This window comes from Merops nubicus, unplaced genomic scaffold, assembly GCF_000691845.1.
Source record: "Merops nubicus isolate BGI_N331 unplaced genomic scaffold, ASM69184v1 scaffold1899, whole genome shotgun sequence".
Taxonomy (NCBI): Eukaryota; Metazoa; Chordata; class Aves; order Coraciiformes; family Meropidae; genus Merops; species Merops nubicus.
This window is the reverse complement of record NW_008629977.1, coordinates 32366-50854: the sequence shown is the minus strand read 5'-3', so window position 1 is coordinate 50854 and position 18489 is coordinate 32366. Positions and strand designations below refer to the sequence as shown.

Below are 18489 nucleotides of genomic sequence, written 5' to 3'. Positions count from 1 at the left end.
CCAAACCCTCCTGGATGTGATCCTGGGCACCCTGATGTAGGTGACCTGCTGGAGCAGAGGGGTTGGGTGAGATGATCTCCAGAGATCATCTCCAGTCCCCACTGTTCTGTGATTGTGTGGAACAGATTATCTCAGTAGCTAATTTAAAAAGAAATCACCTTTTCACTCATATTCTTATTTATTATCATTGTGGACATTGATTCATTCCTGTCAAGTTTAGATACCATTCCAGTCAGATTGTCCTTTGTCAGACAGACAATGAGAATCCAAAGGATGTCCTGAGCATAGGAGAAGAGGCAACAGGCAGATGCACAAGCACGATGAACTCACAGAGCTTTGGGGTGGCTCCTCATCCCTCTGCTCCCAGCCTTTCCCATGATGGGTGAGAACCTCACACCCCTCTACAGCTCCACTGCCATACTTTGGTTGACTGTCATCATAGGTCTCCATGCCACCACACCATCCTGTCAGTCTTCTGGGCTTTTTTAATATATGAGTGTATTATTGAATGCAAAGTGTGAAATGACTTGGTTGTGCCAGTGCCTACGAGTTGGGCTCCACCTCAGTGTGCATTTAGACTTTCCCATATTGACTCTGATGAGGCCACACAACATCTTCATATCCCTCACCCCAACAACACGTGGAGACCGAATAACAGGAAACAGGAGGAAAAAAAATGCAGTTAAAATGGTTTCTAAAAGTGTCAGCACAGCAGCAGCCCCATTAGCAGAGAGATGGGCTTAGTTGTAACTAATTACAGCTCTTTGCAGCATTCTGGAGATATTCAGCAGAAGCCATTTAATTGGCTGGACCGTTTTTCAGATTAAATACTTCTCCAATCAAAGTCCCACGAGGAATTGATGAGGCTCCTTTATTTTGCAGTGAAAGGAGTCCCCATTTCATTGGTGGGCCTGGGTTTTATTTGTGTGAAAGCTGCTTTATGTCCCTCTATAAACCAGCCTCCAGTGTAAATCATATCGTGCTCTTCTTCATGGTTAGAGGTCTAAAAAGCAAATTTGCATAAGTGAAAATCAGGGGAGTTTATATCTCTACTCCATTTAGGTCCCAGATCACATATAATTTGCAGGAAATTCAAAAACCACTTGAAATAAAACGAGTTTCTGGACTGATAAATACACAAGAAAATGCAGATAAATAGGACAAGTATATATTAATATGATTTTTAATTATCATTTCCATGGCTCACTGGAAAACCCAGTTTGCTGTTACACAGGCACGTTGCTGATGGATTTCTCACCTTCAAGCATCTCCATCTTCATTTCATTTAGAGTGCTCAAATCTTGTGTTCTTTCAGAATATTGTGCTAGTTGAACCAGTCATTAACTTGCCACTTACAGACTTGACAGCAGCCAAATCTGTCCTTCCAGAACGGGGCAGTTGGCCAGGGGAGCAGTTGTTGCAGTGCCCACTCTGGGTTGGTTGCATTCCCCCTGGGGAAATCTGCTCCAGGGGAGGGTGTCTTGACCTCTGCCAGTGGAATATGTATTTTCTCAGACTTTAGTGCAGGGAGTAACTCTGAGTTTTGACTAATTTGCTGCCTGAGGGAAGTCTTCCATCCAGAAGACACTTCTGCACGGACTACAGGCATGTTTCTCCTCCACTTCTCCTTTTCCAAGGGATCGCTGGAATCCTGCTTAGAGAGAAATCCATTTTTAGGAGGTGCAGAAAAAAGGGCTCAAATTGTTAGAATTTTGGCTTGGAAAAAAAATAGCTCACCAGCAGGAGAAGCAAAATCAGAAATAGGTCTGAGAAGTGTGAAGGTTACTCATGGAGCACCCCAAACCTCTCCCAATCCCCTGGGTAGCTGCAGTCTAGAGTGTCAGCAATAAAGAAATGACTAAATCCCCATGGACTTATGGATTTAGCTTATGGAATAGGAGGTAGATAAGAGGTAGGGACAGGTTAAGTAGATTTTATCACCAAATTTCCCTCTGTTTCTTTTTGCCTGATAATTAATATTTTAGTCCCAAGCAGAACTCTCAGGCTGGTTCATTATGGTCAGTCTTCTAGAGAGGCAGAAAGGAGATGTCCTGCCCGGGTGATACTCTCTGGTGAACTTCCCAAAGACACAGACAGATGGAGATCATTTAGGTGCCCCATTCAAGCAAATTACTTTGGTAGAGGATTTGCACAGCTTGGAGAGTTGTATGGATTTCAAATAGTCCTTAATTGGCAGCAGAGGTCAGGAGGAAGGGATTAAGAGAGGGAGAGGAAGAGAAGAGGAAAAGTGATAATTTAAAGTCTGGTTTCATGTTGGTGTGATCATTAGGAAGGGTAACAAATTAGGGCCATGGGGGGTTTGTTTACAGAAGCTATATCCCCATTTGGACCAGGATGATGCATGCACTTGTCTGCACAAACCTTATATACACTGGCTGCATATTTTAATTACTCATCTATTTTTCCCCATCTGATTTTCTCACTTTTTATGCTTGGCTTTCTGCTCTTTAGACTTTGCTGATCGTGGGCTCAGCCTCAATCTCCTTAGAACAGATATAGTCATGGACAAGTCGTTGAGCCTTTCATCTGCCATTAATGATGAATTACACAGCCTGCACTCAGTCATCAGCTGCTATAAATTGGCTTAGGAACACTGAAATCAATACACACCGACCGAGAATTGGATTCTGTATATGTATTAGTACCTCATTTGCTGTAGTCTTTTTGGTTCTTTTGAACTCAGGGAGGGTTGCAAAGTCCTGCAGATTTATTTCTGGTGGGTTTCTCGCCTTGCTCCCGTAGCTCTCTGGGTTTGAGGCTCATTTCTGATGTGGTGCATCACCACCAGCCACCTTGTTTCTTTTTCAAATGCCTTTTCAGATGTGATTTCTGGTCCAGCTTTCCAGTCCTGCTTTTGCCTTTCCATTGCAATGAAGGACAGGCTTATTCTGGATTTTTTTTTTGTTATTTTGGAATTGGGTATTGCTTCCTGGTTTGAAGTGCCCCACTTTGCCTTGGTGAAGACTGGGAGGTGATCAAAGGCAAAGAGGTTTTATTCTAACTGCTGTGACCATTTTAATTCTGTCTCCCTGAGCAGAAATTCCAGACAGCTCTCATCACCTCAGAGGGGGATAGTTTTCTTTCAAGCTATCCTTATGTAAGAGTCATGATTACATTTCTAAGGTTTTTCTTCCACTTTATAGATTTAGCATATGAATTTTTATTGCAACTCAGATGAATTCTTTATCAGCTTCCATGTAACTTTTTTACTTTAGCACCAGATTTTTCCTCCAGCACGTTTCCAAGGCCAGTAATATCTAAGGATGCTAACTAGGGCCAAAATATTTCCAGGTCCATCATATGAAAGAATTTCTCTTTAGTCAGAGGCACTGAAGTGATCCAAAGGACTTTTTCTAGAACACTACTACCAGTCACAAATTAAACCTTGCCATTACCTCAAATAATGTCACTATAGCAGAAGATGTTGTAGCGTGGAGCTGGTTTCCTATCCTTATTTGAATTATTTTAATTATCGTGCTTGAAATCTTGTGTCACATTACCATGTCTTAGGATGATCCCCAATGGGAGGCTGTCAAATTTCATTAGAGGATGGCAGCTCTCATTTGGTGGCTCAAACATATTTGCTGCATGAACCAACCCTTGTGTATTAGTCAAGATTAAGTCAAGAACGTGCCTGCTATTCTCTGAAATGAACTGTTGAAAGGAGAGGTTGACCTAATTAGAAGAGTCTCCCAAAGAGGAGCACAGAACGAAGCTCCTGTGAAACAAAGGACTCCTCTGGTTTTCACTGAGCTTTTTATTTCTTGACCTATTATGCTCATTTTGCAGTTTATGTTGATGTAGGTGGAGGGGGTGAAGAGCAGTGAGAGGCTGTGGCACCCACAAGAGGGTGGCATGAACAGTGGAGGTGGCAGCTCCACACGTTTAGATCTCAGCACTGTCCCTGAGGGCAGGAGTTCAGTTGTGCCACCTCCAAAATACAGCAGAAAGACTGCACAGGTAGAAAATCTTTTGCTGATTTGGGTGAGAATTTTCCTTATGCAGGGAGTGTGTCTGGAATAAGGATAAATACTGAATTTTCTTTCCTCCTCAGGTGAGAGTTATCTTTCTTTTTACCTAGAATACACGTAGGTGTTATAGAGGATATTAGACTTTACATTGCTTGGGTTTGCTGACTTTTCAGTTGTTTTGTCTGGTTTTTTGTGTTTGTTTCCATGTGGGAAATCAGTAAAATGCTCAATACTGGGAAAAAAAAAAATAAGGCAAATGGATCTGTGTGGGTTTATAGAGCTCCTTTTATGGCATCATAAGACTCTCTTCAAAATGATAAGCTGGATGCTGTTAGAATAGTAAATATGTAAATTCAGGAGTAATTGGCAGATGTCCTTGAGCCACTGAACCCGTAGCAGTGTCTCAGTTCAATGGAATTGTTCAAGTTCTTTACTCCAGATGACAGAACTGACTTTCATCTTCCTACACTGAAAAGCTTTCCCTTTTATATCTCTTTAGATACAGATAATAAACAAGCTTAAAATATTACAGGGGCAGGAGGGGCAGTCAGAGAAGTAAACACTACTTGCCTCTCCTTTTCAACTGCTTCTTTGGCTTCTACATTGTTCAGTTCACCCTTCTGCTATTTTGGGTTTTTTTTTGGCAAGTTCTTTGAATTTAAGATGCCGTGTGGAATTCTTCAGTTTGCTTCTGTGCTTTGTAGGCACCACATGAAGTGTGTGGTGTGGTAGGTGTGGGATTATTACATCTGTAACAGCTTTTACAGGCACTCAGCCCTCTGAATGCATGCTTCCAGCATCACATCGTGGTAGACATACCAATATTTTAGGTATAATCATACCAGCTGTAGGCTGAATTTACCATTTTTATTAATATATTTCAATTTATCCTTTCAGACCTTTCTCCACCCCCTGTCCCTATCCAAAGCAGATACATAAAGTGGTTACCTGTCTTTGAGTAATCTTTTTTTTTTTATCTGATTACATGGAGAAAAGTATTAACCAGGTTCTTGGAGACCTCTGCTGGTAATATCTTCCTGCTAAGTCTCTCAGGTTTTCTTATGTCAAAATACAGCAAACGACCACTAAAAACTTCTGATTCACTCTCTTCTTTAATAGGACTTTCTGGAAAGTATTGTAGGTATGTCTGAACAAATGAGGTTTATGAAGGTAACATAAGGAAGTCAGAGGTTTTGCATGGTCTCTAGAAGCATATGGCAATTCTAACAGAATTTGATTTGCCTGTAGTCTGGCTAAACTTAAGCTATATTTTTTTTTTGAAACCCAACAAACAAAAAACTCCAATAAAAATATGTGAAATGCAGCTTAAAATATAATCTCCTAACTGTCTGAAAACTGCCAGTGCCAGGTTTCACCAGATTCCATCAAAATATAGCTCCAATACCTCCTTGTGGACTTTCTAGGTTTGTTCAATGTCATTAATACAGGTAGAACCCAAAGATTTTTCATGGAAGATCTTCCTATGGAAGTATCTGTAGATATGGCCCTAATCTAAAAGAAGACTAAGAATTTGGGTTTAAAGTAGTGCCTGTAACCATGCAGGCCTGAGTTACTGGACTAACCTGAATTTCAATGCAGAGGTAGTTGTAAATTCAAAGTTTTGAAGCTGGATGAAATATTTTAGAGCTTTGAAGCCTAAGTCATATAGGACTTGAGGAAGAGAAGTCTCAGTTTGAAGGAGCAGGGGTCCGTCGGTGCCGTTTATCCCACTGGGGCAGCACTGGAAGGGTTGCTTGGTTTTTGATGATGGGATTTCTGAAGCCACTCTTTTTTCATGAAGTGTTTTTAATAAAAAAGATAACGAAAGCTGGTTCTGATCTCTCCCATGCCATCTTCAGCAAGCACACTTGGACGCAGGGAAAAAAAACCCTGTTGTGATTCTGAAGCGTGTTATTGACTCCGACTCCTGAGTGTGAAAATGAGGAAAGAAACAGTGATTTTCTCACCCACTGCTGGTTTTACCCAACACTTCTGCCTTGCAGCTCAGCCCAACTGGATCCAGAAGATCAGCGACGCCCACGTGGCCATGGAGGAGAGCGTGGCCTGGGAGTGCCGAGCCAGCGGGAGGCCCAAGCCCGCGTACCGCTGGCTGAAGGACGGGGAGCCCCTGGTGCCCCAGGTAGGGCCCTCGTGGTGGGGGGTCATGGGCTCCACACAACCCTTCCTGCTCCCCCAGGAGTCCTCCCTTTGGAACAGGCATGGGAAGGGGGCTCTGAAATGCCCACCCCACTGTCCACGCCTGGTGGGCACCGCTGTGAGGCTTCAGGAGAGCCCCAAGGGTTGTGGAGAGGGGAGTGAAGGCTGGTTGGCAGCCGGTCACAAGTGGTGTTCCCCAGGGCTCTGTTTTTGGACTGGATCTGTTTGATATCTTTACTTGCCTGAGGGGATCAAGGACACCCTCACTAAGCTGGCAAATAACACCAAACTTGGTGGGAGTGTTGATCTGCTTGAAGGTAGGAAGACTCTACAGATGGGTCAGTTGGCCAAAGCCATTTGATGAGGTTCAACCAGGCCAAGTGCCAGGTCCTGCACTTGGGTTACAACCACCCCCTGCAACATTCCAGGCTTGGGGAGGAATGGCTGGAAACTGCCTGGTGGGAAAGGACCTGGGCTGTTGGTCCTGTTGGTTAATGACAAGTAGGACACATGACAGTCCAGAGGTCCTCCCTGAAATGGAAGACCCATGATACAAACCTAAGGGCGGAGAGACCCTTGTGAAGAAGACACAATGGCTGAATAGGACCATGGAGCCTGTGGCCAGAAAATGATCACCCTGGACTAATTTTTTTTTTTAGTTTTTGATGTTCATGTTTTGATGAACTTGAGCTGCTGCTGAGACCTTAATGAAACCATTGGTTTCCCAGTAGCCAGCATTTTTTTTTTCCCTTTGCTCATTGTGAAAGAATATGGCAGCCCAGATTTGATCAAACCCTGATAAAAATTGTACAAATGTTAAATTTCCACCCTACGGCCAAGCAGAAAGCAAATGGCTCTTTATATGACTATTTTTTTTGGTTAATGGTGAAACTCCTGGGGAGGGAGGGAACACTTTGCTGTACTTATTAAAATGGATCACACGAGCTCCATATCCTTAGGCTGACAAATGATACCCTGGTCCTTTGTTCCACACACTAATTGTACTTGCTTCACGCTGGTCACTAGCAGATGGTCGTGTACTTAAATCACATTAGTGGCTGATATGCAGTAAAGGATCATTAAATTATTAACATCTATATTGTTTTCAGTAAACTGTAGAGGATTCTAAGTATTTCTCTCTCTTCTAGCTAAGATGGCAACCAGTCTTAACTAGGCTTTATTGCCATATGTACTCATAATACCATTGTTTTAAAGAATATGGATGGCTGCAATATGCTATTATGGAACACAAGTGCATTTTTTGATTCAAGTTTATCTACTTGAAAGGGATATTCATCTAAATGGTTTGGGTATTAAATCAATGAGAAGTCAAGGGAAAGTCCTCCAATATAAATTGCATTTACCACGACCCTATTGGTTTCCCCATTTATTCCCTAACCTGACATAAATCCACCCAGCACAGAAACAGGCTGCAGCATGCAAATTCTTCCCACTGCTGCTAATTTTTTGTCCACTTTGGTATAAAATACAGCACAACCACCACCTCGGGGTTCATGTTCCAAGGAGGGATGTCCTTCTTTATTTGTATTTGCTTCACTGTTTCCTACAGGGCAGAATTCAGCTGGAGCAGGGCTCGCTCACGATAACCAACGTCACCTTGTCGGATGCTGGCATGTATCAGTGTGTGGCAGAAAACAGACACGGTGTCATTTTTGCCAGTGCAGAGCTGAGTGTCATAGGTAAGTTTATTTTCCTGAATGCTGCAGACCTCCCAAAACCAGCAGAGCCTTTGCCCCAGCTGGTTTTGCCAAGTTCTGGCATCTGAAGCAGAAGCGCTACTAAGGATTTTTGGACAAGTTGTTGTTTTTAAAGGCATAAGAAGAAAACTTAAGAAAGAACAGATTTTATTATTTTTTTTACATCATCCCATCTTCCCCTATTCATCCAGGTGACTGACACAGAGTGCTGGCAAGCTCACTGAGCTCCTGGCTGGTTAGAAATGTGTCTGGAGAAACCCAAGTGTTGCAGTTCAGAGCATGCTGGACAGTAGCTGCTGAGGCTGACTCTGTTGAGGAAATGTTGAAAAACCACCTGCCTGAGTAGAACTTTCACCACTTATGGCAATCATAACTCTCCTGTCCCAAACCCTCACCAAGAAATCAGCTTCTGCCCCTCCACTGTTGGGTACACCTGCTTGTCCCCATTAATACCAGGAGGAGCTCCTGTTAATTATAAACAGGAGCAAGTAGAAGTTATGGAGCCAGGCTCTTCCCAGTAGTGCCCAGTGCCAGGACAAGAGGCAATGGGCACAAACTGAAACACAGGAAATGCCATTGAAACATAAAACCTTCTTTACTATGAGATTGGTAGAACAGTTTGCCCAGAGAGATTGTGACATCTCCATCCTTGGAAGATACTTGACATCCAACTGGATGTGGCCCCAGACAAGCTGCTCTAACTGCCTCTGCTTGAGCAGGGGAGGGACAGGACAATCTCCAGAGGTCCCTGCCAGCCTCAGCTCTCCTGCAAGTCTGTACCTCATTCAGATGTTGCTCTGGTACAATTGGCAGGCCTGGAAACCAATACAACAGCATAGGTATGTAGCTTCAGAGGGTTACATAGAATTCATGATTACAAAATAGTGGTTTAGTTGTTTTCAAAGTGCCTGTTCAATAGCATCATTCCCTCCTTTCTCCTGAAGAACAAAGCATGAGGTCTTTTCTGATTTTGGCATTTTCAATTATCAGTCATTTTTTATCAGCAGTAAGAGATGTCTGCACAGAAGAAAAATTCATTTGAAAGATTGTCAGTGTTGCTTTTCAAGAAAAGTACAATAATGCTCAATAAATTAGACTTCACAGTGCTAAGATTTATTGGACGTGTTACTGTGTGACAGAAATCGAAATAAACCCACTGATGCTTTTTCCTATCTATTCAAAACCTTGGTAAAAATCAGCAAAGGATGGGAGGAAGGCAGATTTCAGGAGACAGAGACTTCACCCCATGCTGGTGGGTCCCTCCAGTGCCTCCCTGTGCCCAGCAGCACCCAGGGGCCAACCTTGTGTCTACACAAAAACCAAAGACCTTGGAGAACCTGCTCTTCAAAACCTGCCAGATAACTTGTGTTTGGCTGATGTCTCATTTGGGTTTTGCAGTTTTGCTTATGTCACTTGAAAATGCCAGAATGATGTGCTGCAGATTAATTTTCTGTGGATCTGTGGTTGAATTTGGCATATTTTTAAAGAAAAACAGTGTGTTTTCCTTTGCACTGGTGTTTTCCAAGGAGGTCAACAGTCTGAGCTCTCACTCAGAAATGTTAGCTGTTAAAAAGATCTTTCTGTGGTGACTTTAAAAGGTCCTGAAGTTAAGCACTAGAAGTGATTAAACACCACTTACAGCAAGTGAGACTTGTAGCAAAGTTAAGAGAAAGAGAGAAATGGAAAATTACACAGATTTTTCTCAGAGTGATTCTTTCTGTTGCCAATTGTGTGGCCTGGAGTCTCCAGCTAAAACCAGGATGCTGTTGTAAAAAAAACATAGAGTAAGATGCAGTCATTGCCTTAAAGAATTTCCTGGCTAAATGTTTATTAAAAAAAAAAAGTTAGAAATTAAGTGTGGGCCTAGAGTGAAAAAAGAAAAAGTCATTATGATAATATGATCTAAATAACAATGCACCTTGTTCTGAGTGGATTGGTGGGAAGTTTTCCTCAGGATGCCTCCTTTAATTTGATTTGTTTTCAGATGGTTCTTTTATAGTCTGTAATAACACACACCTCTTCCTCTATGCTAAAATGAGCTCAGCCAGCTATGATGAGAAGACAAGACAGCTCAGAGATTAGTGAACTGTGATTCATGAAAGTGGAAGACGAGATCTATTCGATCATAAAGCCCATCCCATTATCAGTGTAGGATTATGTTTTATGCAGCTCTTTTGCAGCAGGAACAATATCCAAAAGAGTCGAGGCAGATGAGATGCCCTAAGAAAAATGAATTTGTTTTCTGACTCCCACAACAGGTTCTTGTCTCCCAGCTGCTCCAGGTGAGCTTTAGATCATCTGATGGAGCATCAAGCAGATGCAATTCGTGGTGATCTAAACTCTCACCTCCCAGGGTGCAGCAAGAAAGGCTGTTGAGGAAAATGCTGCAAGCTGAAGGATGGTGCAGGATGCTGGCAAGCAGCTGGATGGAGAGAGTTAGAGGGGACCAGGCAGAGTTTGCTGCCACTGATCTGTCAGAAAGCAAGCTGCTGGCAGCAAAGACTGAGCAAGCAGGGCAAGAGCTGCTCATAAAACCCTTAAGCTGCCTCACCTGTTTGCTTTGGGCTTTCTCTGTTGCAAAAGTTAATTGTGCTGCTTGATATAAGTAAAACCTCCTGGTTGTCTTTGGGGAGTTGGCTACCCAAGTCAGTCTAGAGGCAGCTGCCTCAAAGCTCTGCCTGTCATAAGGTCCCGTTGAATAAATCATTAAAAAAAGCTTTGAGGCAGGAATCAGAAACCAAAGCACCTCCTCCCTCCCCAGCTTGCAGACTGGCTGTCTGCAGGGCTTTGGAGGATGCTTCAGTGAATATCTGGCTGCTTTTCACAAAACAGAAGGGTGGAGGGGCTGGAAAAGATGATTCAAGAGTACCTTGTACCCTGGTGCCTACTGAAGTCCTGCCTTGTTTTGCTTGGTTCAGGACCTTGCCTGTGTCAGGGTCTCCCACCTTGATAGCATTAAAATACACAACCCAGTTTATGCAATAACTAGGAATGTAAAGCATGGAAATGCCAACTTTTCTGGAAATATTAACATTTCTGATTAATTCCGTGGGGTTTGGGTTTGTGACAATTTTCCTGTGTGCTGTTGCTCTGCATGGAGCAGTGTTGGACAGAACGATGGTCAGGGTGTTATGGCACAAGAAAGGAGCTCATGCCTGGGTGGTTTTTTGGGGTGCTGCCCCAGATGGGATGTGCTCTGGGTTTCTGCTGCCTGCTGAGGTGGCTGGTTATAAGGTTTGTAGCTGAATGTGCATTTCTAGACAAGAGCTGAAGCATTCAGGTGTCTCTTTGCCCCATCCATGTTCATAAAGTCAGATCCTTGAGGAATTGGAATATTGTAACCTTCAAAAGAGCCTGACTTGGGTTTTTCCAGAGGGGATGATGCTGATCTGGTTTTTATGTTTTCTTTTCTTTCAGCCATTGGTCCAGACTTTTCCAAGACACTCTTGAAGAAGTTAACTCTTGTTAAAGTGGGTGGTGAAGTAATCATTGAGTGTAAGCCAAAAGCTTCCCCAAGACCTACTTATTCTTGGAAGAAAGGGAAAGACATCCTAAGAGAAAACGAGAGGTAATGTCTTGAAGCAACCATTTCTTTCTCCAACCCAGGGGCTTTCAGCAAGGAAAGCTAAATTTGTCATTAATAGTTTCCTCAAAATTGACTTGCAAATAAAGGTGAAAACAGCTAGTGTTCATTCTCAGGGAGCTGGGGGTGAGATTTCTATTCCCATTGTGTTCACCCCACTCTCTGTGTGCTGTTAAAGCATCCCTGCCAAGAAGCTGATAAAGACACATTCTAAAAAGCAAATATTTTGCTTCTGCATTGCTCTAAACAGCCATTGTTTTTCAAAAAATACCTTCCCAGGAGATAAAACCCTCCAGGACAAATTACACTGCTCTGGTACATTACTCAGTGTCCCACAGATGGGAATTATTTGGGGTCAGTAACTCACTTGGCAGTCCTAACACCCGAGCTGGAGATGACTTTTGGAAACCAGCCAAGGCATTTTTCTTCTGGTTTTTTTCTAATTTTTGCATTTCAAAAGGAAAATTAGTAGGAAGTGGGGTCCCACCTTTGAAATTTGCATGCCTGGTGTTGCCATGATTTGCTGCTGACTGTGTGTAAGGGGATGGTCGTGTGACCTGTCCCCTGTGTGCAGGACTAGGATGGATGGGGGAAATCCTGTCCTATTAGTAAAGGTCAAAAAAGCCAGAAATTACAGGAAATTGTTAGTTTTAAAATCTTTAAACCTGTTTGAGCTCTTCTTTTATCCTGGAAAGTCTTCATTCAACCTGCCTGTAACGTGAATTGAAATATGTACTAGGGTGATGTCCACGAGGGTGTGAAAAACTGTAGTTCATTTAGAGCCAGATGAGTCAAATAATGAACGACCTATTTGTGACTTATTTAGCTCCTGTTACCTGGTCTTTTCAAAGCTGTTCGACTTCCCTTCTTGGGATGAAAAGTGTTGGGTGATCAATGGCCCAGAGCTTCCTCTAGCAGGCAGAGTACAAAGCTGTGTGAGGTCAATGTTCTCATAGCTCAAAGTCTATTGATTTTTCAAATGAAATAACTTAGAATCGTTTTGGTTAGAAGACACCTTCAAGATCATCAAGTCCAACTGTTAACCCAAGGCAGACTTGCTTTTCTGGTGAAGATTGTGCAAAGGATGGGAAGTATTAAATACTGGAAGTTTTGGAGTGTCAGTCTCCAGAGTGGGGTTTTAAACCCACTGCCCTGAATCAAGGTTGCCATATGGATGATGTCCACAACCAGGCAGGAGAGACCTTCCTGATGGGTTTTCACCCAAGGTCTGGCCAGCCTTGGGTGGGAACCCAAGGAGATCACCACCAGGTGCCCCCACCTTCAGCATTAACATCAGGTGTCCCACCTCCAAGTCAACAGCCTAAAAGCTGCCTCTGCTGGCAGGGGCTTGAGGGGAAGCTGGTCTATGTAGGATCTCCAGCTCCTGGGATGGCAGGATGTCATCTGCAGGCAGAGCCCCCAGCAGCAGTGGGACACCAGCACAGCCAGGAGCAGAGGAAGGAACTGTGGCATCATTACCTGGACTGGTCACCTGGGTCCTTGGAACTTCCCTCCTGCCTCCACTGCATCCAGCACTGTGAGTCCATTCATCAACCTTCTCATTCCTCCAGTGCTTGGCCACCTTGGATCCCTTGCCTATGATTTAAGGCCAGAGGGAGGGATTTGGCTCCTGTGTTGTCCATTAATGATAAAATCCTTCTTGTTGGGACAAGTGGTCAGCAAGACAGCCCCGTGAGGTCCCATCCATCCCCTCATCCTTGCTGGCACAGTCTGGCTGAAATGTTCTCTGCTGTTGTTCTCTAGGTGTGGCCCAGTTCTTCCTCCTCATTTTAACCTCAGAGTGAGGAGGAAGGATTAGTTTATTTGAGTAAGGGCTTAGGGAAGGGAAGACATTTGAGCTGTGCTTCTTGCTTGGCCACTGCTGTGCAATGTTGACAACAAAGTGATGTATTTTATTTAGCACTCCTCTCTCATCTGCAGGCTTACCTAAAATTTGGATGCTGATTTCCCAAGGGAATGTGGCTTATGCACTGGTAGTGTAAGGCATGGGCACAGCTCAGGTTGCCTCTGTGTTCACTTCCAAATAACTTTTGAATGGGTTGTTTGAACTGGCTGTAGATGTTTCAGCAGGTTTCCACCTGCAGGTTAGGAGAGGAAGAGATGTGCCTCAAAACCAGCAGGTTGCTTCAAAGCTTTGTGGAAATAGGCAGCTGGGAGAGAAGGAGAAACTTGTTTCCCCTCAGCCCTGTCACCACCTGGAGTCACACCATGGTGGACACGAGGGAGCCCACACCAGAGCACCACATGTCTGCCTAAGGAGCTGCATAGGCTTTACCTACAGTATTTTCCTGGCCAACCTTCTCCTGAAACAGGCATAGTCAGAAAAAATGGGTAAATAGTCCACACCTTGCTGCCTGCTGGTCACAGTCCACGTGCCCAGGTGGACTTTGGGCATTGGCTGGCAGGATGGGTTGCCTCAGTCCTCTGAGCAGCTTTGTGTTGAGCTCTGCAGCTCCAGCCAGGTTCAGGTGTTGGTGCTCATGCCATGCTCCTCCTGCTGAGCATGAGGCTCCAGAACCAGGAGCCTCCCAGCCAGGCACCAAGCCCTGGATGGGAAACCAGACGTGAAGTGTGCCCAAGCAGGTGTGAAATCTGCTACTTCAGCCCGGGGTTGGGGTTTTTTTTGCCAGCTAGATCATCCAGTGGGGCTTATCTGGCAAAATGTCCTCATGAACACTGCTCTGTTGACTTGGCAGCTGGAGTTGTTTTGTTCTTGTGCATGGTTGGTTGTGTCTCCTGGGGGAGTGAGGGTGTTGGATCCTCTCCACCACCCTTATTAACCACACCAGCCTTGCAAGGCTGTACCTGGAGACTCTGTGAAATGTGCAATTAAATTATATTGTCACATATTGTTCATCAGCACTGGCTGACTTCATGGGCAGGAGAGGCCAAGTGCTTGGTCCTCTGCTTGAAGTCTCTCTGTTTCTGGTTTCTGTGGTTGCTGAAACATTCTCTCCTTGACTGGAGTCCAGTCCTACCACCTCCCTATGCCCACACTTGTGTGTGGGCTTCAGACAAGGACTTTCTTGGCCATCAAAAAAAACTGTTAAAATATAGGAAGAAAGATGCCAAGAAAAGCTGTTGCTAAAATCTCTTCATCTAGGGCAGAAACCTGAACTTTTAGGCAGGTTTGGGAGAAGAAACTGAAGTGAAATCTCTGGTTAAACTGCTGTTAGAGTCCTTCAAGTTTTAGAGAGGCACCTGAACATCTGGATGCTTCTCCAAACTGCACCTGACCATGTGAAGGTTCATCAATATAGATGGTCCTTCTGATTCCAGGTGGAGTTGAAAGCAAAGTTGATGTGTCAGTCCTTGCTTTGAATTCTGATGTCCACCTTGACAGCCCCCATGGCAATTGCTCCAGCATTTCTCCTGGGGTTTGTGTGACTTTTCACACAGAAGAATAACATTAGGGACTCTTTGCTGGAGACTGAAATGCTGTGCATCAAATTTTCCTGCCAGAACTCTTGCTCTGGAGGCTGCTCCTCTCCAGGAGGCAAAATGAAGTGTGGTGTTCAGTGTTTGTCCAGAGAAAAGAGACTACTATGGAAAAGAAAAAAGGAGCTTTACTGGTTTAGGCTTCATATCCTTCTCTGCAGGCTGAGGTGGCATGTTCTGCACCCCTGATGAGTAACATGCCCTGAAGGTGTCTCTTACTGGTGGCTCAGAACTGTGCAATTGTGTTATTAGAAACTCTGCCCTGGGGTACAATTATATTATTGCAGTCATTAAAGGCAGTTCATCTCCATAATAATGGAAATCCTGCCTTGGAGGCTTGACTGAGTCAAAATAATGTTAGTAGCCTGACTCCAGAAGGTAAATCTTCTATAGAAACAGATGTAGCCCAGATATAGATGTATTGCAAGTGCTTGGAAACAAAGACTATTTCTGTATGGGTAAAGATAGATCATTTTGTATCATAGAATCATGGACTGCTTGGGCTTGGAAGGGACCTTAAAGATCAAAATCAGCCTCATAGGGCCACTGGTAGAGGTCTGCTGCCTGCCCTGGTGTTTCCCACCTTCCACACCATTGGGATGGGAGACATGACTAAAATTCACCTTGCCTCTGGGAAATCCTCCTTCTGGAAGAGGGGATAACTTTCAGATAGGAATAGTCACCCTGGAGCTGTGCAGGCTGTGTCATCACAGAGACAATAGTCTGGAAGAGTGTCCAGGACTTGCTGGCCCCAGCACACTCCTCAGGCAGAAGGCATTTTACCCTTTCAGAATAGACTCTTATTCATATGGCCTGGAAGTTTGAGCCAGTTGTTGAGTTCTGCAGCTGGTAGGGAGTCATTCCAGAAGCCAAGAAGCCTGAGGAGCTCAAGGTAGAAGTGGTGTCTTCTATTCACTGCAAAACTGCAACGTGTCTTTGGGACACATCAGATCATTCATCAGAGAGGAACAGTTGGGTTGAGTTCAAAATGTTTTTCACTTGCTGTTCAGTTCTCCTATATTCATATTTCCAGATAGGTTCAACCTCTGATCTCATTAGTCTGACTCAACAATAGGGGGAAAGAGGTTTTGAGGAGCTGGGATCTCATTATATAGGTTCTCTCTTCTCACATCCCAGCTGCATCAGTGTGACTCAGAAGTGATGCTGGACTGGAGCCTGTGAGGTGGAGAGTGATGCTGCCCTTCAAAACCAGCAAAGCTCCTCGAGTGAGGAGTCCACAGGCTGTAGAGCCAGGACTTATGGGTTTTATTTTTATTATACCATGCAGAAAACTGATGATTTATTTAAACTGTGCCTATGCTCTGCTCAAAGCTGTCTCAGAACCCAAATCAATCATTCCTGTGTATCAGTGGGAGCTAGAGGTAGACAGTAATTTTACGTGAGGTTTATCCATATAAAACAGAAATTCAGAGTAAGCCACAAATTTGGAAAAACTTCCTTGAATTGCTGGCCCCTGTATAGGACTGAAGTGAATGGAAGCAAGCCCTTAATGAAGGACTTCTTTAAGCTCCTGGGCTCCTAAAGCCAAGCACCCTCTGCTCTGCAGGATTTCCCATCTGGGACAGTTTTTCCCTGGCATTACTCTGTGTATATTGTTCATCAGCAGGAGTAGGAGGGGCAGTCAGATTGTTCTTGCAGGATTTGGTTAATCCTCTCCTAATAATTCAATTACATCTAATGCAACAGCATTAGATAAATTTGTTCCTGAGACTAGTGCTTTAAAAGCTGTTTTCAGGTGATCTTATCCCAGAAATCTTTCCATTTCTTCATAATTTTGGCACAGCTCCCACAAAGATCCTCTGTCACAGCTGCTCCCACACTCTGAGCTGCTGGAGGACTGTCCTGCCTGGGAACTGTGATTCTCTTTGACCTATACACCAGGAAGCATTTTAAAAAATCATTTAAACCAGTTAATTCAGCAGTTAATTTAAAAGAGTTCTGTTTCCAGCCATTAAATCTCCCTTAATTTTCATATAGGTGATTAGACACTGGAATGGGCTGCCCAGGGGAGGTGCTGGAGTCACCATCCCTGGAGGGGTTCAAAAAATGAGTAGATGGAGCACCTGAAGCTGTGGTCTAGTGGTTAGGGAGATGTTGGGAGGGAGGTTGGACTTGATGATCCCAGAGGTCCTTTCCAACCAGAGTGATTCTATGATTGTGCAAGATTTGCATCACTTTCCTTGCAGAAGCCTTTCCTCTTTTCTCAGGTGCTTGGTTATGACACAGAAACGACTTTAATTTACATGCAGTAATGGTAATATTGGCATTTATTTATTTCTGATGGAGTGTTTCAGTTTAGATATCAGTCTGTCACAAAGATTTCCCAAAAACACTTGTGTGGTTCAAGAGCAGATGAGGGAGATGTCATGTTTTGATCTCTTTATCTACCATGGCCTCTTGCTGCACTCATTCTCCCTTGCTCCTCAAGCATAGTCTACGTGCAGGAAAACCAAGACAACATTTATTTAGGGAAAATACTATTTTTCTGCCAGTCCTGTGGTCTGGTACCAGCCTCCTGCTGACCTGTTGATCAGCCCAAGGGTGGGGACAGACTGTGGGACAGCAGTGGGTGAAGCATTTGGGTCTGAGTTGAGGCATTTGGGTCTGAGATGAGGCATTTAGGTCTGGGCTAGTGCTGGCTGTGGTGCTGGTGAGCCCTGCTCTGGTCTGCTTGGGACATTGCTGTGAGGAGAGTGGGGCTGGCAGGATTTTCAGCTGCCTCATGCACTTGGTAAGAGCTTGCACACATCAAACATCTAATGTGTATTCCCTGGAAGGAGTGAATGTTTAAAATATGTACCTAATAGTCTTCATTCCTAATGGAAGTCACATTTACCCTGCTACCAGACACGTACTCAGTCCAGGGCAGAAAAATAATTGTACTTTTAAGCCCCAAAACAAATTGCTCTTCTTTGGTCCTTGTTCTTGTAAAGCCCTTACATCATTAGAGCTGTTCCTGCTCTGTGACTGTACACTGCATGCATTGTTTATACAGTTTAATTGTAAGGAAGGAAACTCATAAAAAAACAAATGATGTTCTGTGCTGGTAGCAAAGAATATGAAAGTGTCCAATTAAACAACCACTCACTAGGACTTGTACAATAGCAACATCTGTTATCTTAATTAAACAAGTTTCTTTATGAAGGGACCTTCATAGTGCACTTTGAGCAGGATCTGACCTAGATACTCCAGGCACACTCACTATCTACATGGAAATTGTCCCAGTTGGTCCCATTATCTTGCAGTCTTGACAAGCTTGGTGATGTATGAGCACACTCTTGCACACACAGAACCACACAGCTTCCAGCAGGAAGATTTTTAATGGTTTTTTTTTTCTAGCTGAAAACCAATAAAAGCCCAGAAATGCAGCATATAGTGGCATTTACCCACCGAGTTCAGTCACAGCAGCAGCTGGATGTGAAAAGAGTGCCCAGCGAGCTTGGACCTTGTCAAATCACATGGAGGAGGGAGAACCACACTTTCAGAAAGTGCTCACAATTCATTCTCAAAAGTCTTCAGGGTTTAAGTAATTTAGGGCCAGATTTTTCCAGGTATTTCA

At 43.9% G+C, this 18489-nt stretch overlaps 1 protein-coding gene across 1 annotated transcript in view; it reads left to right on the top strand.

The window, feature by feature from the left end:
- Positions 1 to 18489, top strand: part of LOC103779471 (contactin-4-like) — a gene marked incomplete at its 3' end in the record, with an annotated part of 78528 nt that overhangs the window by 47286 nt on the left and 12753 nt on the right. The window contains 3 exon segments of the mRNA XM_008947094.1: positions 5996 to 6132; positions 7720 to 7849; positions 11285 to 11435. Of these exon segments, the coding sequence (XP_008945342.1) occupies positions 5996 to 6132; positions 7720 to 7849; positions 11285 to 11435 (418 nt within the window).